At 37.4% G+C, this 25,966-nt stretch overlaps 1 protein-coding gene across 1 annotated transcript in view; it reads right to left on the bottom strand.

Moving 5' to 3' along the window:
• The window catches only part of LOC150085942 (phosphorylase b kinase gamma catalytic chain, skeletal muscle/heart isoform-like), a 301,197-nt gene that overhangs the window by 269,894 nt on the left and 5,337 nt on the right, over positions 1 to 25,966 (bottom strand). Inside the window, exons 2-3 of the mRNA XM_090374747.1 lie at positions 7,231 to 7,354; positions 5,149 to 5,321 (exon numbers count right to left, since the gene is read on the bottom strand). Of these exons, the coding sequence (XP_090230873.1) occupies positions 5,149 to 5,321; positions 7,231 to 7,325 (268 nt within the window). The 5' untranslated portion in view covers positions 7,326 to 7,354. The remainder of the gene's footprint in view (positions 1 to 5,148; positions 5,322 to 7,230; positions 7,355 to 25,966) is intronic.

Genomic DNA, 25,966 nt, shown 5'->3' with positions numbered 1-25,966 from the left:
CACCTCTATCAGATCACCTCGCCGGTGCCTAGTCTCCAGACTCTGTAATTTGCAAAACTTAAGCCTTTCTTCGTAAGAGCAACCCTTTGTTCCATTTACTAATCTTGTTGCCCTTCTCTGTACCCGTTCCAGCAGCTCTACATCCTTCTTGAAATGAGGTATCCAGACCTGTATACAGTACTCAAGATGTGGCCTAACCATTGCCTTATACAAGGGAATAATCACCTCCTTATCCCTGCTAGAAAAATTCCTGTATATCATTGACAAGACACCATGAGCTACTCTTGCAGCTCGTCTGCACTGCTCAGAGAACTTCATATCTGCCTGCACAATTACCCCCAGGTCCTTTTCATTCTCCACCACTGTCAGTGTAGTACCGCAGAGTTGATACGTTGCTCTGGGGTTACTGTATCCCATATGTAGTACTTTACATTTGTCAATGTTAAACTTCATTTGCCACCTCTCAGCCCATCTGTTCAATCCTTTCCAGATCCTGTTGCAGCAGCATAGCGTCAGTAGTGTCCTTAACGACCCTGCCAACCTTTGTATCATCTGCAAACTTGGACATTAAACTTGATATCCCATTATCAATATCATTCATAAACACCGAAAACAACAACGGACCCAACACTGAACCTTGAGGAACTCCACTAATAACATTAGTCCACGTTGAGCAGTGTCCATTGATTACCACTCTCTGTCTTCTGCCACTCAACCATCCCCTTATCCATAGCAGCAATTTGCCTCCAATGCCACACTGCTCCAATTTGTGCAGCAGTCTTCCATGTGCAACAGTATCGAAAGCCTTTCTAAGATCCAAATATATAATATCAAAGTTATTCCCTGCATCCAGTTCTTTTGTGACTACATCATAGTATCCAATCAAATTGGTCAGGCAAGACCTGCCCTTAACAAAACCATGCTGCGTCTGAGCTATAACGGAATTCTTGTCTAGATGATCCTGCAGTGCTTCTTTAACCAGTGCCTCCATTAATTTACCTGGAACAGAAGTTAAACTAACAGGTCTATAATTACTTTACATACCAATTAAGAAATATTGTTCAAGGTTTAGGCCTAAATGGATGTCAGATGAACTAATGAGACATACGACAGAGAAGAAAAATGCATGGGATACATATAAATTAACACGTGACACAGAAACCTATGATAGATACAAGTTGATCTGTAACCAAGTTACAAAGGAGGTTAGGCAGGCAAAGGCAGATTACGAGAAATCTTTGGCAAGGGATGCAAAGAAAAACAGCAAAGAGTTCTTTATTTATGTAAACTCTAGAAGGAAGGGGATGAATCAGATTGGTCCACTTGATATCGATGGGTCAACTGTTGATGATCCTGCTCAGGTAGCTAACAAACTAAATGAATATTTTGCATTGACATTCACACATGAGGAGTTATTCAGCGAGGGGAATGCCAGAGGTGTATTCAACTCTGGCAGTAAGCTAGAGAATCTTGTAATAACTGAGAGTAAAGTGGAGGAGAAATTGTTGAAGATAAACACAAGAAAGGCACCTGGGTGGATGGGATCTATCCAGTTATATTAAAGGAGGCAGCAAAGGAAGTAAGCAAACCCTAAGCCATAATTATGAGAGCTTCCTTGGACTCAGGGGAGGTACGTACCCACAGACTGGAGATGTGCAAATGTGACCCTAATTCACGAAGGAGGATCAAAGGCTGACACAAGTAATTATAGACCTGTGAGTTTAACTTCTATTCCAGGAAACTTAATGGAGGCACTGGTTAAAGAAGCACTGCAGGATCATCTAGACAAGACTTCAGTTATAGCTCAGACACAGCATGGTTCTGTTAAGGGAAAGTCTTGCCTGACCAATTTGATTGGATACTATGATGCAGTCACAAAAGAACTGGATATAGGGATTAACTTTGATATTATATACTTGGATCTTAGAACGGCTTTTGACACTGTTGCACATGTAAGACTGCTGCACAAAAATTGGAGCAAAGTGGCATCGGAGGCAAATTGCTGCTTTGGATAAAGGGGTGGTTGAGAGGGAGAAGACAGAGGGTGGTAATCAATGGACACCTGCTCATCATGGACTAATGTTATTAGTGGAGTCCCTCAGGGTTCATATCAATGTTGGGTCCATTATTGTTTTCTGTATTTATAAATGATATTAATGATGGTATATCAAGCTTAACATCCTAGTTTGCAGACAATACAAAGGTTGGCAAGGTTGTCAAGGACACTACTGACACTATGCTGCTGCAACAGGATCTGGAAAGGTTGAGTAGATGGGCTGAGAGGTGGCAAATGAAGTTTAACATTGACAAATGTAAAGTACTACATATGGGAAACAGCAACCCCAGAGCAACGTATCAACTCTGTGGTACTACATTGACAGTGGTAGATAATGAAAAAGACCTGGGGGTAATTGTGTAGGCAGATATGAAGTTCTCTGAGCAGTGCAGACGGGCTGCAAGAGTAGCTCATGGTGTCTTGTCAATGATATACGAGAATTTTTCTAGCAGGGATAAGGAGGTGATTATTCCCTTGTATAAGGCAATGGTCAGGCCACACCTTGAGTACAGTATACAGGTCTGGAGGCCTCATTTCAAGAAGGATGTAGAGCTGCTGGAATGAGTACAGAGAAGGGCAACAAGATTAGTGAATGGAACAATGGGGTACTATTACGAAGAAAGGCTTAAGTTTTGCAAACTACAGTGTCTGGAGACTAGGCACCAGTGAGGTGATCTAATAGAGGTGTATAAAGCCTTGAATAGTTTGAGCATACTCAATGCTGATGGGATTCTTCCTCTTGCTCAGTATAATCACCTGAGAGGGCATAAATTGAAATTTAGGAAAGACAGATGTAGGATAGACGTGCGGAAATTTGCCTTTAGCCAGCGGGTAGTTGGTTGGTGGAACAGACTTCCATCCATTGTTATGGAAGTTAATAGCCTAAATAAATGTTAGGCTCAGCTGGACAGGTATTTCAAACAAACAGAGGGGTGAAGTGGAAGTGGGGTTTTTTTTTTTTTTTTTGGCTGATGCTGCATAAGCTTGCTTTCTTGCCTCTACTAATGCTAATGCTAAAATTCACCAGGCCAGACTGAACACCAAAATCAAGATGACTGCAGGCACCATAGATACCCCCATCCATCTGGGAAACTTGTCATTGGCAGATCCCCATTCCAGCACTGAAAGCAACATTCACATTAGGTCATGTTTAGATGTGACTTGAAAAAACTCCAAAATTTCTTTCATATCAGTTGTTGACAGAAGCTGAAACATTGATATTGATCAATACAGATATGTCAAGGACTGAAATTACAGGAAAAGTGCCTAAATTAAACTGATTAAATAGCAACACAACTCTATGACTTTTGTCAATCAAATATTTCACTAATACAAAGCATAAATGACAGTAATGTTTTATTCGAATGAGATTTGAATTATGTTCGATATCAATTATACAGTACATACTTAAATCTCCATATCTTGATGGAATATCCCCCGTCAAGATAATGAGTGCTGCTCTTCAATGTAAGCTACTGGCCAGTTAGCTATGAGTGGTAAATGTATAACCAAACTGATGTACAATAAAGATTATATACAGTGGATTCCGGTTATTTAAGCCACCAGTTAATCAGCACAGCTGTTTATTTGGGGCAAATCTTAAAAAACAGAAACCAATCGAGAAAATAGCCAGGGTTTACTTCGCTTAATTTGGACAGCATACCATTTAATTGGGGCAGGAGACTGCAGCACTGGAGATTACCTTACGATTGTCTCCGATTGAACCACGTGGTTCAGTCGAAATTCTGGAGGTCACAACAATAAAACAATTAGCAGTCACCTGTTTATTGGGCTTTTCTGTTAGTGAAATCTATCATAAACGGACAGTAAACTCGAATTCTGTGTGTTATTATGGTGAAATGTGTTTACACTTCCATGAAATCTTCAATCATATAAAAAAATTCATTTTCAGATCTTCTCTTTATTCCTATTTTTAAAGCTTCGTAACTTGTTACAGCCGAGTGGGTAGGAGCGGGAGTGCATAGCACACGCTCTTTGAGTAGACCGGGGTTCAAGCCCCTGACTGCTGAATACGGTCGATCTGCCAACCCGCACTGGACCAGCGTGGCAGATTATGGTCCATTTCCCTTAACATGAATTGTTGAGGAGGCTTCCATCCTGCAGTGGGTTGATAATGGCTGCACTTTACTTTTTTTTTTAACTCGTTACTCCGTTTTAACTTGTGCATATTGTGTTACTTGCAATTTGTGGGTGCCGTGTTCTTTGTTATTGATTGCTTATCTTTTTACTGTTTTAAATTTTAATCCCCACCTACAAATGTCAGTGAACAGAACTGTCAACTAGTTTGTATGTACATATTACAGTAAGTATTAATTATTCCGATTATCACATATATTCTTCCGATTTTCACGTATCATTTAATTTTTTAATTGGTAAGGTAATAAAGGCTAAATTTGTGCTTAATATATCTGTATAGCCTGTGGATAATATTCCTCCTATTTTCGCTAATTAGAATCGCTGTTTAATTGAATTAAAATTCAATTCACAAACGTGATCACAATGGCCGGCGGTTACTGCACATCGTATAGTGAGCGGTACTTTACTATGGTGAGTTTGTCATAACGTGATTTGATTGTACAGTGAAATAATTGTAAAGGGGGGGGGGGTACATTGTATATTTAACTATTTAAGTGAAACTGCAGATAATTGGGGCAGCTGCTTTATCAGGCCAAAATGCACTAGTCCCGATGTGTCCCAAATAACCGGAATGGACTGTATATAAATACGTTTAATCTTGTCTCCAGAATCATTTACAATCTTGCAGCTGTATTAAATATTACCTTTAAACATGTTCTCTTTTTAAGTACATGTTTATTATTATTAACTTTTTTGTATTTTATTTTTGTGTGCTATTTTACTATTGAGAGCTATATGATAAGTATATTTCTTCTGTGATTAGTTTAGTATTTTTTTTCTTCCGTATGTATTGTAATTTTTTGACCCTATTATATCAACCACTCTGGCCTGTGTGTGTGTGCCATCCAGGAGTGGTTGGTAATATTGCATCATGAATACTGGCCAATGAACTAATATTTATTTATTTATTTATTATGTGTTAACAACTAACTTACTTATACATGGGTGCCCTGTCACTAATTGCAGTATTTCAATTTCTCTCAATGTTTCTTCTTGAAGACTAGCCGCTACTGTATCATCAACATCTGAACTAATATCTATTATCTTTGCTGCGTATTCTTTATCTGTTTTCTTTTCAACACACCGTATAACAGTACTACATAGTCCCCTAGAAAAAAATTACTCCTAATAAAATCCATAAATTTCACTTATTTTCTAATCTCACTAAATGTGATGATTACTTCACTTTAAATTTATTTCAGATACAGTAGAACCTCACTAATTTAGACCCTCTATAATTCAGACTGTCTTTTTAATGTATGTATCTTATTTATACAAAATGCAGTGGTGGCTGGGAACATATCTTAGCAGTAATGCTAACCAGTTGGTATAATTTGGTATAGAAATGCTTTTGGGGACTTGAGGCATTTTCCCACCCCCCAAATTCAACCCACAACAGTTTTAGAGAGATCTCAGCATAAAATTCAGAAAGAATGATGTGGGCTTTGTGATTTTTTATTATTTTTGTATCATCTGCATACTTAGACATTAAGCCTGATATACCTTCTTCAATATCATTCATAAATACACAAAACAAAATGGCCCCAGCACTGAACCCTGGGGGACTCCACTAATAACATTAGTCCATGAAGAGCAGTGTCCATTGATTACCACTCTCTGTCGTCTCCCACTGAACCATCCCTTTATAAATAATATCTTTATTACAATCAGTGAAAATTTTACATGCCCGATGCAATGCCCATAACAGCAACAATGCTGGTGGTTTAACATAAAAAAGATCTAAAAAAGCAAAAAACAAGTTGTAAACACAGGAAATGTGAAAACAATTTTTTTTTTTTTTTTTTTGTAATGGCAACATACCGATCAAGGAAAAACAATGACAGTCAATCAGCTGAAGACAGGAGTTGCTCCCTGATGATACATCTCCTGTACATTTTGGAGCATCTCCATTGGCAGGAATCTGTTGCTCTTCCTGAGCCTCCACAGACTGTAAAGGGAGGGCTCAAGGGTTTTGGGGGGGTTCTCCAATTACACATCTGCCAAAAACTTGCCGTATTGATTTCACCAGCTATCATTTTAATTGAGACAAATAAGCGGAAGGTGAATATCCGTTCCAAAACTTTTCCATTCCGTTCCAACCTGTAATTAAGTAGTTTAATAATATCTGAGGTGTGTGTGTGAGGAGTGGAAGTTTATGCTTGAAGAGCACCCAACGAAGAATCCAAGGTATTTTTAATCTAAATTAAAAATAAAAAGCGTAACTAGGTCTATAAAGCTACTTATAAAGTACCATATAATATGACAATCAAGTAAATAAATGGCAAAAAACACTTATATTTCTTGGAGCTCGAATTTCACTGCATCCACTTGCAATTACACTCAGTGCCCAAATAAAAGCCTAATTAATTATTTAAAAGACTTTTTAAATAAATGACTGTAATTTACAGCAAAGTTTCCATGGTATTTATTTTAAAAATATACTTTTGGTAGCTTTCCAGATATTTGAAAATTTAAATATGGTTCACCATCAAAATGTTGAGGTTCCTGTGGTATGAGGTAATAGGAAGTAGTGAAAAAGTGAGAGTTGAACAAGGAGGGAGGGGGGTATCCTACAAACCAGAACACTGTTGAGAGTATGAGTAGCAGCCTCTATATATGGATGAATGGGCAAGATTATGAAAAAAAGAAAGGAAAGAAAAATTTTCCTTTCATCTCCGTCTGAAGTCAAAGCCAACTGAAGTCACAGTTCGCTTTGACTTAATAACAGAATCCTAGAGTGGATTCAAAAACATCTATAAATCAATTAATTTTGTGTATTGAATATTCCGATGCATAAACAAATTCTGTTGCTTTTAAAATATAGAGTTAGTGTTTTAATTAATTTAATCTAATTTTAAATGTTTGTTTTAATTCCTTGCTATTTTTGAAAATTAAAAGCATTGCCAGTTCTTTAAGTTGGTTCTGCTGTGTGTTTTTTCTTTAGTATTTAACATTTAAAAAGGTTTAATATCTGCAGATGGATGAATCAGTTATATCAGAGATTCAGAGTAACTTACTTTCCAAGAATTTCTTTTGGTTCATATTTTGCATAAAACGCCTTTCCTACATCTCCATATGGAAGATCATCTTCCTCTTCATTTGGAGAAACCATTAGGCTTCCCAGTGCTAAAATGCCACGAACTACAGTGTATAGAATAAAGAAAAAAATGGTTTATAAGTATACAGGGAGTCTCAAAATTACATACTTGTTTCATTACAATACATTTTGTATGTAAATAAATTAGTGATATTTCTATGTTAATATAATTAGTGATAAATATATGTTAATATAATTAAAATAAAAATATGATCGCATTGATCTGACTGACTCTGCATGTTACCCATGAGTCAAACCAAAACACAAAATAGTAGACTTGCTTGACATTTGAACAATATAAGACAGTTTGGAAATGGTAAGGGAAATTTGAGAATGCATATCACAAAGACAGTGAAGTAAATTTTCATCTGAGACTCCAACATTACTGACAATTTCGAAAATTTACAATGAGTTTGAGATTGATGGTACAGTGGATACCAAATATGCACAGAGGATGTTCTAGATGTAGGACCTTACTGGATGTATATAGTGATACAACTGTGGTATTACAAGCATTTATTCCTGCACCAAAAAAACTAATGAAATGCACCAGTAAGATGGAAGAAGCAGAATAAGCATACACTGAATACTGAGATCTTCTTGGTAGAAACTATGTATCACAAAGCTGTTGCATGACAAAAGTAAAGACAATCGTGATTGATGTAACAAGTTTCATTATTGGTTTCAAAGGAGAGTGAACAAAGATGATCATATTTTAATAAAGGATTTGACAAATCATTAGAGATGTACAGATGAAATAGGTATTTTTTTTTGGCTGATGCTGTATAAGAAAAAAAACTCTTTATTGTATACACAAAGCACACTGCCGTACACAAAATGCTTCACAGCTACAAGCCTTCCTTGCATCAATTAATACTAATATTAATATCATAGCCCTGATTTCTGATCAGATAAAGCAACTTTCAAGCTCAATGTACTGTGAGCCACCACCATAACTGTATGTACTGGCTTTTTTTTGAGGGAATGGTTAGTACTGAATATCTTAACATGTTCCACACGTGCATTGTAACCCACTCTTCATCAGATTCTCACCATATTCCTATTATAATATCAAGGCCTTGATGATGAATTTCATTACTGTTGGACAGGTTAGAAAGTAAGAATAAATGTCTGCCACAATAGCCTAATTTGACTCCACTGGACTTTTACTTGTGGGTTAACTGAACGATACAACTGGAAACCAGCTTTAATTCAAGGGCTTAAACAGGAAATAACTATTCATCTCAGAATTGGCAATCGACCAAAAAAATAAATAAATAAAGGAAAAGAAACTACTGTGTTTTACTCCTCACCAGCTGGCCTTTGAATTTTCTCAAGCTATCAGCCTCAACTACCTATACAGGCAACTTATTCCAGTAATTAACAACTCATCGACTAAAAGCAAATTTCCTAAAATACAGTCTATAATTAGTCCCCTGAATTTCAATTTATGGCCTCCTAGTTTCAGAATTATTTAAAAAATTATTTATAACCATGAAAAGTTCACCTTCATTAATTTTATTATTCCTTCTCAGAGGCTTTATAGGCCTCAATCAGATACACTCTTTGAATATGTAAGCTACAGAGTTAATTAAAAAATTCTGTGCTCACATATTTGATATTTTTCTTATATGGACACCCTTTTGCCCATCTCATCAGACCCATTGTCCATCTTTGGAGCTTTTCAATAAGCACATGTCCTTTTTTTTGGATGCAGCTTCCATAACTGGACACAGTAATCCAAATGATCCCACACATCCATCCCAGTTCACACACTTGGTCAAGTTTGTTGTTCAGTATTTCAGTGCTGCCACTGATGCCTAAATGTTACTTTACATATCTGATATTAACACATATTTATTTATATATATATATATACTGTATATATATATATATATATATATATATATATATATAGTAGATATGGCAAATAGTTAACAGTTATCACATCCCTTAGTTACCACCTACTCGTTCATACTAGGTTCATATATATATATATATATATATATATATATATATATATATATATATAGATAGATATTGATAATGGACTGACAATTTAAATAAACACACAAATGAAATGAGGAATAAAATTGGAATATTTCAAAATTAAAACCAATTAAAATGGCTGATGCTGTATAAGGTGTTTCAAAATGGCATTTACCCTAACCAAAAAAAAAAAAGAAGTCATATTATAATTGTACAATAACATTCTTTATGAAACAATCATAAAAATTAACAACTTTTTAATGCTATAATCATAGCATTTCGGTTAAGCAAGGGATGCAATATACATTAAAATAATTTTCCTCCTAATGATATTTATTCAGCCAATGGGAGAAGAGGGTTACCTGTAATATGTAATAAATACAAAAAAACGTAACAGAAGCTTGTTTTACTGTGGTAAAACAAGCTACTCTTTAAGCGTGGTCATGTGCTATATTTATCTAATACGACCACATGGTACCATTCTTGATTTCCATATGTAACGTATTTATTTAAATAAACTAAATGCAACAAGGCAAAATATTTTAAGATTCTATATCTATATAATATCGGTGTAGATACACCATAGACAACTCTTAAAGAAAAACTACGATTGTAGTGTGAAAGGCACCCACAGATGAAAAGCCAACTAGCTCTGAAACAGTCCGTCTGGATGGTGGTGCCCACCGAGAATAAATAACAATAGTCTTCTCCATTAGTGAAGCGTTACTTATTCGGGGTAATACTTGGTAACTCATTGTGAAGGATGGGCACAGTATGAGATACAGATAAAATGATGCCTTTCACACTACGATCATAGTTTTTCTTTAAGAGTTGTCTATGGTTTATTTACACCAGTATTATATAGATATTGTAACGTATATATGTATTCATAGCTGGGGAAGAGACACATACAGTGTCAAAAGTTTCTGTAAGTATTTTATTTTATCAAAAGAAGCGAGTGCAGTGAGCAGGGGGAGAAGCCCCCTAGTTTTTATTATTTCAGTTTAAAAATATTCAGATTTGATTCTTAATTCCCATATAGTTTAATTGATCAGAGACTGCATGCTTAGCCACTACACACCAAGCACCAACTGAAAAAAGGCACAGCCGTTGACCTTGAACCTTTCCCTAGTTTTCTGCCAAGCTATGTTCCAACGTGCTCATTCTTTTTGAAGTGAGATAGGTTTCATTGGCCTTGTGTGTGTTGCTGCAGTTTGCCTTAAAAATGACAAAAAAAAAAAAAAAGAATCAAACAAAGAAAAAAATCTCATCATTTTAACAAAACTAATGAAAACAATAACTAAAAATTATGAGTTATCATGTCAAATTTATAGAGAAGATATTATGTCAAGAGCTTTTGTTTTGAATGGCATAAAAGATTTTTAAAAGGAAGAGAGAGGGTGGAAGACAATAAACTACCAATTCGTGGATACCATCAATATCCATGAAAACTGATGAAAATGTGGACCAGGTAAGTACAATGATCAAAAGTGACTGTTGTTTAATCATTAGAATGGTTGCATCAGAACTCAATATAAACAAAGAAAGTTAGATAAATTTTAACTGAAAATTTAGGCATGAGAAAAGTGTGTGCCAAGGTGGTGCTATAAATTTTGAACGAAGATCAAAGAATGAGAAGAATCCAAGTTTGTGAATATATATTTTGGAAAAAATTAAAAAGATCCAGACTTTCAGAGTATAGTAGACTGTTGAAATAACAGCACATTCAAAATAAAGGCACACTGAGATCAGATGTATACATACAGAACAGATGTAATGCAGTGGCAAAAAAAGAAAACAGCAAGTCACGTGATTACTGTATTTGTTTACATTCGCCATTTTCAAAGTGAATTCTGTACTGATATCACGGATTATACCGTTGTTTTACATTTATTTTAATTTAAAGACTCCTCACTATGGCTCTTAAAGTTAATACACCTCATACAGAGAAGAAAAGAAAAACAACATTAAAGCTTGGTGACAAACTTGATATAATCCAAACTATTACATTAGGGTCACTCAGAAAGTTAATCCATATACCCATGTATATCGTGTCTGTGAATTGAGTGTGTTCGCTGCTCAATTTGCCTGTTTTGCTAGATGAAAAACCCCAGTTTCTGGGGCATAACCTTGCTATCTACGCCTGAGACTGACTAACTCAGCCATGGAGTGAAAAAAGCCCACTAAAATTCCTTGCATCATCGATGAGATTCGAACCTGGGCTTTTTCCACCCTGTGTGGAGGTTGGTGACGATACCACTGTGCTACCCGCACAGACTAAACTTGATATAATAAAGAAAAATACAACAAGGCATAAGCAGAAGTGTATTAATGGCAGAATATAACATTGGATCGTCAACATGTTTATGTTTTTATGTGCAGTTAATAAAATTGCATTCTTAATCTCTCTATTTCTTATTTGGCCTCATTATTTCTGCATTAAATAAATTAAAAATAAAACTTTCTAGATAACGGAAAAATTGAAATAATGGCACCTTGAATCCCTGAAGGTGCCGTTATTTCAAAAGTCTACTGTACTGTAATTACTTGCGGTAAAAGCTGGCTGTTCTAGTACAATAAAGAAACTAAAAGACAGTCAGTGCAATAGAAGCCAAAATAATCTCCCAGACCAAAAAAAGCAAGAATATCAAAATCAAAAATGAAAACCATGCTTCTTGTTTTCTTTGATATTAAAGGAAATTATTATGCCCAAATATGTCCCACCAAATCAAACTGTTACCCAATCATACTAAATTGAAGTTCTAACAAGGCTGTATGAAAAAATTTAAAGGAAGAGATTTGGTTAGCTGAGACACTTGATTAACTGTGAAAACAATAGGTGAATAGCTAAACAGAAATGAATGTCACTTCTGTAGTAAAGAAAATAACAGAACTTGTGGATAAGGATGCAATTAAAGACCTTCCCTTAATGGGTTCATTAAGGGAAGTTAATGCCTGACCAATATGGTATATTACATGACATAGTAATTACACAGTTGAATACTAGTAAAAATTTTGACATTATATATCTAGCCATTAGTAGCACTTTGGATACTGTCCCTCATGAAAGGCTACTATATAAATTAAAAGAATTTGGAGTTAGTGGTGAGACCCTATACTAGACTGCACGTGGACTAAAAGAGAAGTGGCGGAGGCACCCTCTGTCTCATAAATAGTTAATCTTCAGGGCAGCCCAATGTAACAAATGAAGTTTCCTCATATTCCTAATTTTCATACCTTAAAATTATGAGCTTCCATTGAATACTCTTTTCAATATCATTGACAAGAGTATCCAAGGGAAGCTAATAATTTGAAGGTGGGAAAGGGTGGTTACAGATTCAACCCATGCACGTTGCTTTCAAAAAACTTGAACTGGTTGCACATATAGTCTGAAAGATGACAACTAAAGTTTAATGCTTCTAAAAGCCCAGACACGATAGGAGGGAGTATATGATGAGAGCCTTGTCGATCAATTCGGCCCTGGAAGGATTGTGCAAGGCTCAAGGGGTAGAATTTTTTTCAGCCTGGTCTGTAATTGTTAACAGAAGGGACTGCTTCTACAGGAATGGCATACACTTAAATAGAAAGGGTGCAAGAATATTTGCTGATGCTATCGAGGCAGTGTTAGGTAGGTCCGAAAACTGATAGATTGGGGGGGGGGATACAAGGACTAGATTAACAGTAGCCACTGGCAGAGGTGAAAGTGATTCTTAGACTGCTTCTATTGGAATGAGCAGAAGCCTGGAAAACAAGATGCAGGATATTTCAGAGACTGCTGGGAGTCATTGCAGTACAAGTAAACACATGGGTTGTGTTAGGGTAGCTAAGAAAAAGAACAGGTGCATGTATACGTGCGTGTATACACCAATGCTAGGAGTTTGGTAAATAAACTTGAAGAATTTGAGGTATTGCTCAAACCATTAAAGGTGGATATTGTTGGGATAACAGAGTCATGGTGTCACACAGATATAACAAATGCAGAACTGGAATTTGGGGAGTACAACGTCTACAGAAAGGATGGACAGGATAGGAAGGGAGGAGGGGTTATGCTATTAGTTAAGAAACACATAAAATCCAAGCAAGTGAAGCCAGTCGACATCGCTGGACAGTGCAGTGTCGAGTCAGTTTGGTGTGACATAAGCATTGGGAGATCAAAATTGAGATTAGGAGTGTGCTATAGGCCTAATGACTCTGATGAGTATAATAAGAAACTGTACAGGGAAATAGAGTAGGCCTGTACATCAGAGAGTCTTATAATGGGGGATTTTAATTTCCCAGATATTGACTGGAATTTGTGGGTTGGTCACTCACACACTAGCAAGGCTTTTGTGGATTTATTGGATGACTGTTTTCTACATCAGCATGTTCGGGAGGCAACTAGAGGGAGTAATACTCTTGATTTGTTTATCAATAGTGATTCTTCAGGCATTAAGAATCTGCAGATAAAGAAACCACTAGGTGGCAGTGAACACAGTGTGCTGAAGTGGGATTTACTCAAAGAGGTAACTACCATCAGGGGTAAAGGGAAGGGTTACTGCTTTCGTAAAGGCGACTACGATGGTCTGAGACAATATTTAAATTCTATACAGTGGGACCAACTGAAGATGTTACCAACAGCAAATTCAAAATGGGAAGCATTCAAAGAACTTATCTTGGAAGCTACTAGGCTTTACATACCAACTAAGAAATATTGTTCAATGTTTAGGCCTAAATGGATGTCAGATGAACTAATGAAACATATGACAGAGAAGAAAAATGCATGGGATACATATAAATTAACACGTGACACAGAAGCCTATGATAGATACAAGTTGATCTGTAACCAAGTTACAAAGGAGGTTAGGTAGGCAAAGGCAGATTACGAGAAATCTTTGGCAAGGGATGCAAAGAAAAACAGCAAAGAGTTCTTTATTTATGTAAACTCTAGAATCAGATTGGTCCACTTGATATCGATGGGTCAACCGTTGATGATCCTGCTCAGGTAGCTAACAAACTAAATGAATATTTTGCATCGACATTCACACATGAGGAGTTATTCAGCGAGGGGAATGCCAGAGGTGTATTCAACTATGGCAGTAAGCTAGAGAATCTTGTAATAACTGAGAGTAAAGTGGAGGAGAAATTGTTGAAGATAAACACAAGAAAGGCACCTGGGTGGATGGGATCTATCCAGTTATAATGAAGGAGGCAGCAAACAAAGTAAGTAAACCCTTAGCCATAATTGCCTTGGACTCAGGGGAGGTACCCATAGACTGGAGATGTGCAAATGTGACCCCAATTCACACAAGTAATTATAGACCTGTGAGTTTAACTTCTATTCCAGGAAAATTAATGGAGACACTGGTTAAAGAAGCACTGCAGGATCATCTAGACAAGACTTCAGTTATAGCTCGGACACAGCATGTTTTTGTTAAGGGGAAGTCTTGCCTGACCAATTTGATTGGATACTATGATGCAGTCACAAGAGAACTGGATGCAGGGAATAACTTTAATATTATATACTTGGATCTTAGAAAGGCTTTTGATACTGTTGCACATGGAAGACTGCGGCACAAATTGGAGCAGTGTGGCATTTGAGGCAAATTGCTGCTATGGATAAAGGGGTGGTTGAGGGAGGAGAAGACAGACAGTGGTAATCAATGGACACTGCTCATCATGGACTAATGTTATTAGTGGAGTCCCTCAGGGTTCAGTATTGGGTCCATTATTTTTTTCGGTATTTATAAATGATATTGATGATGGTATATCAAGCTTAATGTCCAAGTTTGCAGACGATACGAAGGTTGGCAGGGTTGTCAAGGGCACTACTGACATTATACTGCTGCAAAAGGATCTGGAAAGGTTGAGCAGATGGGCTGAGAGGTAATAGTGGCAGTAGTAGTAGTAGTAGCAGTAGTAGTAGTGGCATGTGATGCAAGAAAGCAAATGTATGAGCTTATGCAGCATCAGCCAAAAAAAAAAAAAAAAAATCACACCATTCCCTCCAAATGCCTGTCCAGTTCCTCCTTAAATTTATTCAACCTATCAACTTCCACAACGACAGATGGAAGTTTGTTCCAGCAATTAACCACCCGCTGGCTAAAGGCAAATTTCGGCACATCTATTCTACATCTGTCTTTTCTTAATCTGAATTCTGATGGGAAGGATCCCATCAGAATTCAGCGTGCTCAACCCATTCAAGGCCTTATATACCTCAATCAGATCACCGTGCAGGTGCCTAGTCTCCAGCCACTGCAATTTGCAGAACTTAAGCCTCTCTTGGTAAGAGGATCCCTTCATTCCCCTCACCAATCTTGTTGCCCTTCTCTGTACATGCTCAAGTAAATCTACATCCTTCCTAAAATGAGGCCTCCAGACCTGTACGCAGTACTCAAGGTGTGGCCTGACCATTGCCTTATACAGAGGGATAATCACCTCCTTTTCCCTGCTAGCAAAATTGCTATATATCATTGACAAAACCCCATGACCTGCCCTGGGCAGCCTGTCTGCATTGCTCAGAAAACTTCATATCTGCCTGCACAATTACTCCCAGGTCTTTTTCATTTTCTACCACCTTAAGTGTAGTACCACACAGTTGGTACGTTTCTCTGGGGTTATTTCTACCCATATGCAGTACTTTGCATTTGTCAAGGTTAAACTTCAGTTGCCACTTCTTAGCCCATCTCCCAAATTATCTAGATCCTGTTGCAGTAGCACACTGCCATTACTGTCATTAATAACCCTGCCAACCTTTGTATCATCTGCAAACTTCGACATTAAGCCTGATATACCTTCATCAATATCATTGATAAATATACAAAACAACAGTGGATCTAACACCGAACCCTGTAGGACTCCACTAATAACATTAGTCCAAGAAGAGCAGCACCCATTGATTACCACCCTCTGTCTTCTCGCACTTAACCATTCTTTTATCCATTGTAGCAACTTACCCTTAATACCATTCTGCTCCAATTTGTACAATAGTCTTCCATGCGCAACAGTGTCAAAAGCTTTCCTGAAATCCAAATATATGATATCGAAATTATTTTTTGCATCCAGTTCCTTTGTAACCACATCATAATATCCTATCAAATTTGTCAGACAAGACTTTCCCTTAACAAACCCATGCTGTGACTGAATTATTGCTGCAGTCTTGTCTAGATGATCCTGCAATGCATCTTTAACCAGTGACTCCATTATTTTACCCGGAACAGAAGTTAAACTAACTGGTCTGTAATTACTCGTGTCACCCTTCCATCCCCCTTTGTGAATTGGGGGATACATTTGCACATCTCCAGTCTGTGGGAACTTCCCCTGAGTCCATGGATGCTCTCATAATTATAGCTAAGGGTTTGCTTAGTTGCTTTGCCGCCTCCTTTAATATAACTGGATAGATCCTATCCACCCCAGGTGCTTTTCTTACGTTTAACTTAAACAATTTCTCTTCCACTTTGCTCTCAGTTATTACAAAATCATTAAGTATCTTTCTACAATTTGATAACCTTCTGGCATTTTCAAACCTTAATAACTCCTCATATGTGAATGTAGATGCAAAATACTCATTCAGTTTGTTTGCTATCTGAGCAGGATCATCAACAGTCGAACCATCGATGTCAAGTGGACCAATCAGATTCATCCCCTTCCTTTTAGAGTTTATATAAGTAAAGAAATCCTTGCTGTTTTTCTTAGCATCTTTTGCCAAGGATTTCTCGTAATCAGCTTTCGCCTGCCTAACCTCCTTTGTGACCTGATTACAGATTAACTTATATCTGCTATAGGCATCTGAGTCGCTTGATAATTTATATGCATCCCATGCATTTTTCCTTCTCTGTTACGAGTCTCATTAGTTCATTTGACAACCATTTAGGCCTAAACTTTGAACAATATTTCTTAATAGGTATGAAACTTTTAGTAGCTTCCACGATTAATTCCTTGAATGCTTCCCACTTAGAATTTACTGTTGGTAACATCGTCAGTTGATCCCACTGTATGGATTTTAAAAACTGTCGGAGACCACTGTACTCGCCTTTACATAAGCAAAAACCCTTTCCTTTACCCCTGATGGTAATTAAATCTTTAAGTAAATCCCACATCAGTACACTGTGATCACTGCCACCTAGTGGTTCTTTTATCTGCAAATTCCTAATACATAAATGATCACTGCTGATAACCAGATCAAGAGTATTACTTTCTCTGGTTGCCTCTCAAACATGCTGCTGCAGAAAACAATCATCCAATAAATCCACAAAAGTCTGACTAGTGTGTGAGTGCCCAACCCACAAGTTCCAGTCAATATCTGGGAAGTTAAAATCCCCCATTATAAGACATTCCGATTTACTAGCCCACTCTATTTCTCTGTACAATTGTTCATTGTACTCATTCAAGTCATTAGGCCTATAACACACTCCTACTCTAATTTTTGCATTCACAGTGCTTATGTCACACGAAACTAACTCAACAGTGCACTGTTCATCTATATCAACTGGATGCACTTCTTTTGATTTTATGTTTTTCTTTATTAACAGCAAAACACCTCCTCCCTTCCTATTCTGTCTATCCTTTCTGTACACATTGTACTCTCCAAATTCCAGTTCGGCATTCCTTATATCTGTGTGACACCACGTCTCTGATATCCCAACAATATCCGCCTTTGATGTCTTGACCAACACTTCAAATTCATCAAATTTATTTACTATACTTCTAGCATTGGTATACATGCAAGTATACATGCACCTATTCTTATTCTTAGTTACTCTAACACATCCCATATACCCACCTGTTTCACGATGACTGCCACCCATCCCTGAAACCCCCAACACCCCTCGCTCCAGGTCGCTACTTATTCTAACAGAAGTTGTGCAAGAATCACCACCTCTGCCTATGGCTACTGTTAAACTATTAGTCCTTGTATCCCCCCAAGCTATCAGTTTTCCGACCCACCTAACACTGCCTCGATAGCATCAGCAAATATTCTTGCACCCTTTCTATTTAAGTGTATCCCATCCCTGTAGAAGCAGTCTCTCCTGTTAACAAGTACAGTCCAGGCTGAAAAAAATTCTATTCCTTGAGCCTTGCACAATCTTTCCAGGGCCGAATTGATCGACAAGGCTCTCATCATATACTCCCTCCTATCGTGTCTGGGGAGAATTGCAGACACTTTCAAATTCAACCCTACTTCACAGCTTTTTTTCATCAGTGACCTGTACTTGTTAAGTAATTCTGCCGGTCTCCTACTCTTAATATCATTAGTGCCAACGTGTAAAACTATATCACCTTTTGTGCCCCTAAAAGATGATATCTGCTCTACAACGTCATCAACCTTTGCCTCTGGCAGACATACCCTGGTCCTGTTCCACCTATTCTTTTTACAAAGGATGTTTCCCGTTTCCCTGACAATAGAGTCACCAACAACTACTAGTTCCTTTGGGACCAGCGCAATCTGCCTTGGGGGTTGCCGCTGTGTTGCGTGATGACCAAGTGCAAGCTCTGGCATTGATGTGGGCAGCTGAGAGCCTGATGGGTCCCTCAATTTAGATCTTTCGAGGGCATCCACCCTGTCCTTCAAACTCTCATATAGGCCTATAACAACGCTGAGTTGTCGCCTGATTTCCTTACACTCCTTACAACGCGCACACACAAAGACATCCCCCATGGAAATATTATGTTCCGTTCCAGACAGTTCGGCAAACATTTCACAAGTTGCACATTTTTTTAGGCTGTGATGCATTGGAGAATTGCGCCCCTCAGTTCTCCCCCGAGTCAAGCACTCCTGCCACTTGTGCCTGTTGCTTTGCTGCTCTAGTTTGGGGCATGATATTTTAAATTAATAAGATCAATAAATTAAATTAAATTAAATGTCAATACTACGCTATCTAATAGAAACAGTGAAGCGTATTACTGTTTCTATAATTATATGTAGAGCTACCTAGCTACCTCAATTAAAAATTTGAATTCCCTATCACTATATACAAAAAACAATGCCTGCAAGATTCGAACGAAATAACGGTTTTATAAAGTATTACGTATATCTACAAAAACTGTTTATATAAATTAAAATAAAAATAACCAGCGTAATTAGAACTATAAGAATACGTATTAAGTACAATATAAAATAACAATTATGTAAATAAAAAGCAAACACTTATCGTTTTTTTTGGAGCCTGTAACTCGCAGCTGTATTTTCTAAAGAGAATCAGCGCCCTCAGGTGGCAAATGAAGTTTATCATTGACAAATGTAAAGTACTACATATGGGAAACAGCAACCCCAGAGCAAAGTATCGACTCTGTGGTACTACACTGACAGTGATAGAGAATGAAAGGGACCTGGGGGTGGTCGTGCAGGCAGATATGAAGTTCTCTGAGCAGTGCAGACGGGCTGCAAGAGTAGCTCATGGTGTCTTATCAATGATATACAGGAATTTTTCTAGCAGGAATATGGAGGTGATTATTCCCTTGTATAAGGCAATGGTCAGGCCACACCTTGAGTACTGTATACAGGTCTGGAGGCCTCATTTCAAGAAGAATGTAGAGCTGCTGGAACAAGTACAGAGAAGGGCAACAAGGTTAGTGAATGGAACAAAGGGTTGCTCTTACGAAGAAAGGCGTAAGTTTTGCAAATTACAGTGTCAGTGTCTGGAGACTAGGCACCGGCGAGGTGATCTGATTGAGGTGTATAAAGCCTTGAATGGTTTGAGCATGCTCAATGCTGATGGGATTCTGCCTCTTGCTCGGAATAATCACCTGAGAGGGTATAAATTCAAATTGAGGAAAGAGAGATGTAGGATAGATGTGCGGAAATTTGTCTTTAGCCAGCGGGTAGTTGGTTGGTGGAACAGACTTCCATCCCTTGTTGTGGAAGTTGATAGCCTAAATAAATTTAATTCTCAGCTGGATAGGTATTTCAAACGAATGGAGGGGTGAAGTGGAAGTTTATTTTTTATTTATTTATTTTTTTCTGGCTGATGCTGCATAAGCTTGCTTTCTTGCATCATATGCCTCTATTAATGCTAATGCAAATGCTAATGTTACAGAGTCACATATAAGCTGGGGGGGGGGGGCTATAAGTGGTTCAAGACAAAAAAGACTAGAGTGTTACAATTTAATTTGACATGAAATTTTTGATGCAATTAAACAGATGACCAGAAAGGTATATGGTGTCCCTTATGTGACCTTTGCTGGTAAGGCGAAGGATCTCAATATACCTCTATACAAGATGATGGCTAGACTGCATTTGAAATATTATATTCATGTCAGGAGATTATACCTAAAAAAAGAAATAGAACTTCTGGAGAGAGTTCAAAGAAGGGTGACCAGATTAGTGATGAGGGCAAATTGATGCACATATTAAAAATAACTTAAATGATTTGGACCACACAAATATAAACTCTCTGGGAATAACAGAAGACTGGCTCCCATGAGTTTCACGAGCAGGTTGTCAGACACTGGAAGTTGCTTGCCAACATGGCAGAGATCGAGAGACTGGTTTCAAAGCAGAATCGGAATGGAAATAGTATGAATATTTTCTTTTATTTTATTTTATATTATTATTTTATTAATTTTATTTATTTATTTATTTATTTTGATAATGCAAAAAAAGGCTGTTTCCTTGCATCATTTGGCTTTAATAATACTAAATCTAGATACAGAAACAGATTCATTTATTCAATTTTTGGGGACCCTCTTTAAGAAAAAGAATACAAAATTAGGTATGAAAGTGAATATTTATTTAGAATGAGAAAAGAAATCACAACAATTACAAATTTAAAAAAGCTGACAAATACTGCAAACATTACAATATCCATGAAAAATAACAAAATATTTTTATTAACTGCCTGACACACCTCTATAAGACATTTTTCCTATTTTTTTTACTGCACAATCTTTGATTGTCTCTTCATATGATAATGATTTTGTAATATCATTTTCTATAGAGAGAATAGAAAGATAATTCAGTCTTTTCTCTAGCATGGTTGATCGAAATTTGTTTTTTTTATTATTATTGATAGTTTAGAAAAGTTTCTTTCAGCTTCACAACTCGTTATTGGTAATGCCATGTAAAATTTTAGGATTGTTATCAAATTTGGGAAAACCTCTAACAAGTTTCTTTCATATATGAACAAACATTTCAAGTTTTCTTGTGCAATGACTAATCTTAAATACTCTCTGAATTGACAACACTCATTAACTAGTTGTCATCGAAATCCTCGTTGTAGTGGCTTATTTTGAGTTTTATGTTATCTTCATCAGTGTCAGTATTTCATGTAAAATCAGCAATCAAAGAGACAGCGGAGACAAAGAATTTGCAAAAGTAAGATATTTTATAAGAATATGACCATGTGGGCACTTTGTATGGGATCCCTCCCAGGGCCTTGGATGGGGCCCATGCAACTGTGGAGCCCTGAAGCTCAAGCTTCATTAGCTCCACAGTAAATCTGCCTCTGCACATGCAGATGTGTTTTGTGTGATGCAAGCTAATAATATTTCAGGACATTTATTGGTTCCTGACAACAAATCAGGGGAAATACAAACAACAATGCAGTAATGTTGCACTATTGACTTGGATACTTGGCCTCTTTTATTTTCTGGCTTACCACCACAGAGACAAAAACTGAAAATAGGAACTATTGTGAGCTGTATTAACAACAATGTCTATAACAGAATCTGGCTGATTGTTTGGAAATTTGACAAATTGCTAGTTTACCATTCATTTTTAATTGGGGAGAAACAGGTCAACATTGTTGCTATTCCTCACATAATGGACAATTTGCAAATACAGTCTGAAAAATGACAGCTAAAATTTAATGCTACCAAATACAAGGTATTATATTTGGGGAAACAGAAACCTAGCAGTTTACTGATTGGGAATGGGGGGGCAAGAAATTTAGGATGAGAAAGATTTGTATTGCTGTTGTAGGGTTTTATAGCTGCATCAGTGATTTGTAAACTGCATGCATTGTGTGGTTGATTTGCCTTTTTGCTGGATGAAAAACCTGAGGTTCTGAGATCAAGAGCCATGTAACCCTTGCCTGAGTCCAACTAATTCAGCCATGTTGTGAAAAAGTCCATAAAAATGCCCTGTGTCATTGATGGGATTCAAACCCGAGCCTTTTCCAACTGACGTGGAAAGGATGCTTATATGCATTGTGCTACCTGTGAGTGCAAACAAGAGGCAAAAGGGGCTTTTTTTTCCCTCTTTTTAAATTTATTAAAAAGAGAAAAAGTCCTGGCCAACTTTTGACAACCCTTGCTATGTATTCACAATATCATATAGATAAAAGACAGTAAAAAAAAAAGAAGGCAGTTTCTGTAATGTCTATATCTTAACCCCGGGGGCTCACATCTGGTGAGTATGGGCTTGGCACACCCAGGGTCCTGAGCTGGATATCATCATTCTTCTCTTTCTTTGTGATTCCCTTCTACTTTTGACTCTCTCTCTCTCTGTCTCAGGGTAACTCAGGAACTTTTTTTTTTTCCTGGTGCAGCATAAGCCTCAGGCTTCCTTGCATCATATGGCTATTAATAATAATAATAATAATACATCCAGATCAGGAATGTAATACTCAGAGATAAGATATCACATTCTAGAATTTCTCAAGGGTTGAAATGACTGTAGTTAGTCCTTCATTAACCTCCAATACCGAGTGTAAATTCTGAGAAGACTTCTAGTGACAACTTCAGGAATATAGTACTCAGAGATTATTATTAGGTGCCTCCGTAGCCAGGTGGAAAGGAGCAGCAGCAGTGCATAACACACGCTTCTTGATTAGACCGGGGTTCGATCCCGTCACCACCAAATACGGAAGATGCAGAAAGGTCAGGGAATGACCACCGCATATTCCCGGAGTAATATGGCCCTAGTTGCTAATGCTCCTAAAAACCAAATAACAAACAGATTATTATTAGTTACATGGTGCAAGGAAGCCTGAGGCTTATGCTGCACCAGTCAAAAAAAAAAAAAAAAAATTCCCTGAGTCACCCTGAGAGAGAGAGGGGGGGGGGGAGAGCATCAAAAGTAGAAGGGAATCACCAAGAAAGAGAAGAATGTGATAACCAACTCAGGACCCCAGGTGTGCCAAGCCCATACTCACCAGATGTGAGCTCCTGGGGTTAAGATAAGATTATCACATTTTAGAATTTTTTGTTGAGGTAGGGGTGACTAAATTCCAAGAAGCTATCAGCGTTAATTTTCATCGTTGGTTATTCAGATCTTATCCACACAAGTGCAACATAGTTCAGGTGGATTCACATTTCAAGGAGCCATATTTTCCTGTACTTTATTTCATTTATGTATCATTCTATTATTTATTTATGTATTTTTGGCTTATGGAAGCAATAATGTCTCTGTGGTACATTGTTAACCCCTGACCACTGTACCGTGATGGGCTGTTACAATACTATTATTTAAATTACCATTCTAAGCATTGCAATAAAGATCCTTCTTCATATCCTGTGAACTCTACAAAGTAATGAATGTGTCTTCAAGGTTGACCTATTCCATATATCTTAATCTCACTAAGCATTCCCAACCATATAAAAGCTACCAAAGATTCTTGTAATCATTGATTACAATATATAGAGCCATATAGCAAGTCAGTGCAATGCCAGTAATCACATTTGCCCCTGTCATACCATCTCATCACAAGGGAATGCTTCAAGCCATACTGTCCAAACTATTTGAATTTTGAGCACACATTCCATTTGACACTGGTTCACCCAAAGTGGCACAAGGAACTTCAAATGAGAATCCACAATATAATAATCACACAAGTTATGCAGCGCAAGAAACTATAGTAGCCAAAATCCAGTCATAATCTCAGTTATCCTGCTGACTGATATGTGCACTCTTAATATAAAGAAATTTGCATGGCACAAGGAACCCCACTATATTATTCTGTCTTCAGAGTGGCCGAATACAGCCAATGGCTATTATGACTATTGCAAAACCTAAAACTTATGAATTTGGCACAGACACAGAATTACATTTTTGACTTAGCCTTGAATCCTGTGAAATCCCAGCATCAAAAAGGGCAGACAACAGCATTACATCAGACCACAGCTTGCCACAGTATTCTATTTCACTGCAGGAAACTCCCCCTTTTTTTCCCCAAAGAACAGTTGCATCTAACACTAGATCAGCTACATCCACTCCATTAAAGTGGAACTATCTTACGTTATCTCAAACAATCTCTCCAACTAGCTTACATTACAATATAATGTTTAATAACCATTCTTAGTGAAGAGCAAGAAAATCACCAGTACCTTTCACTGAAATCCATTAAACAGATCTGGATTTTCAGGAATGCAGTTCATAATGAGTCATGCATTTTTTGTGGCAATGTACAGGGCCAAACTTGCAACCTCTCACTTTCGGATGCCGGCTGGCCCAGAAAATGCATTCGCCACCTCGTCCCAATATTCTATTGCAGCTCAATTACTATCCTAATAGAAACATTCTGAAAAGTTTCATTAATTAGGGTGAGACCACACTTGGAATACTGTATCCAGAAGACCACATCAAAAGAAAGGTACTGATATGGCTGAAGCATATAAGGCAATTAGGTGGAATAAGGGATTGTGAAATGGAGGAATATTCTCACTGCTGAGTAAGACAAGAACTAGAAGGCAAAAATATACAAATGCAGGCAGCCACAGTAGACTATGTCTTATTTAGTTTACCTTCAGACAGCATGCAGAACATTGGAATAAGTCGTTTTAAAGGATGACTGATGCAGTGAGTTTGGAAAAATTCAAGAAGGAATTTGATGGGCACTTTATGTGATGGAATAATATATTTTTTTAATTTTTATTTTTAGCAGACCCAGATAAATTTGCTTTCCTGCATCATTTTTCCATTTTAATAATAATACAGAATACGAAGCCTGATCCCAATTTACCTTCTGCTCTCAATAAAAAATGGTTTCTGTATCAAACATTTTATAGAACAATTAAAATATTATTAATATTATTATTATTATTATTATTATTATTAGCCATATGGTGCAAGGAAGCCTGAGGTTTATGCTGCACCAGCCAAAAAAATTTCTCAATTACTCTGAGAGAGAGAGAGAGAGAGAGTCAGAAGTAGAAGGGAATCACCAAGAAAGAGAAGAATAATGATATCCAGCTCGGGACCCTGGGTGTGCCAAGCCCATACTAACCAGATGTAAGCCCTTGGGGGTTTCACTGTAAATCAGTCATTGGGATTCAAAATACATTCCCGACATTGACTGTTTCCTGGAGCTGAGGTTTCAAAATACACAGCAGTTGGGGGACCTTAATTTGGTCCTGCTAGGACCAAATTAAGCCAGTTAAGCTATATATATATATATATATACACTGTGCTGCCACTTTATTAGGTACACCTACCTAGTAGTGTGTTGAGCCTCCTTTAGCCTTCAAAATAGCCTGAATTCATCTAGGCATGGATTGAACAAGATGCTGAAAACGTTCTGCAGGAATGGAGTACCATGCAGACATGAATGTGTCACGCAGTTCCTTGAGATTCAATGGAGGTGTAGGCCTGCAGCGAACAGCCCTTTCCAGCTCATCCCAAAGATGTTCAATAGGATTGAGATCCAAGGACTGAGTGGGCTACTGCAGCAAAGAAAAGTCATTGTCATGTTCCTGGAACCATTCATAGTGATTTGGGCTTTGTGCACTGGTGCATTATCCTGCTGGAAGTAACC

This window comes from Mastigoproctus giganteus, chromosome 5 (genome assembly GCF_048544385.1).
Source record: "Mastigoproctus giganteus isolate SK-2022 chromosome 5, ASM4854438v1, whole genome shotgun sequence".
Classification (NCBI taxonomy): Eukaryota; Metazoa; Arthropoda; class Arachnida; order Uropygi; family Thelyphonidae; genus Mastigoproctus; species Mastigoproctus giganteus.
This window is presented reverse-complemented; position numbering and strand designations above follow the sequence as displayed.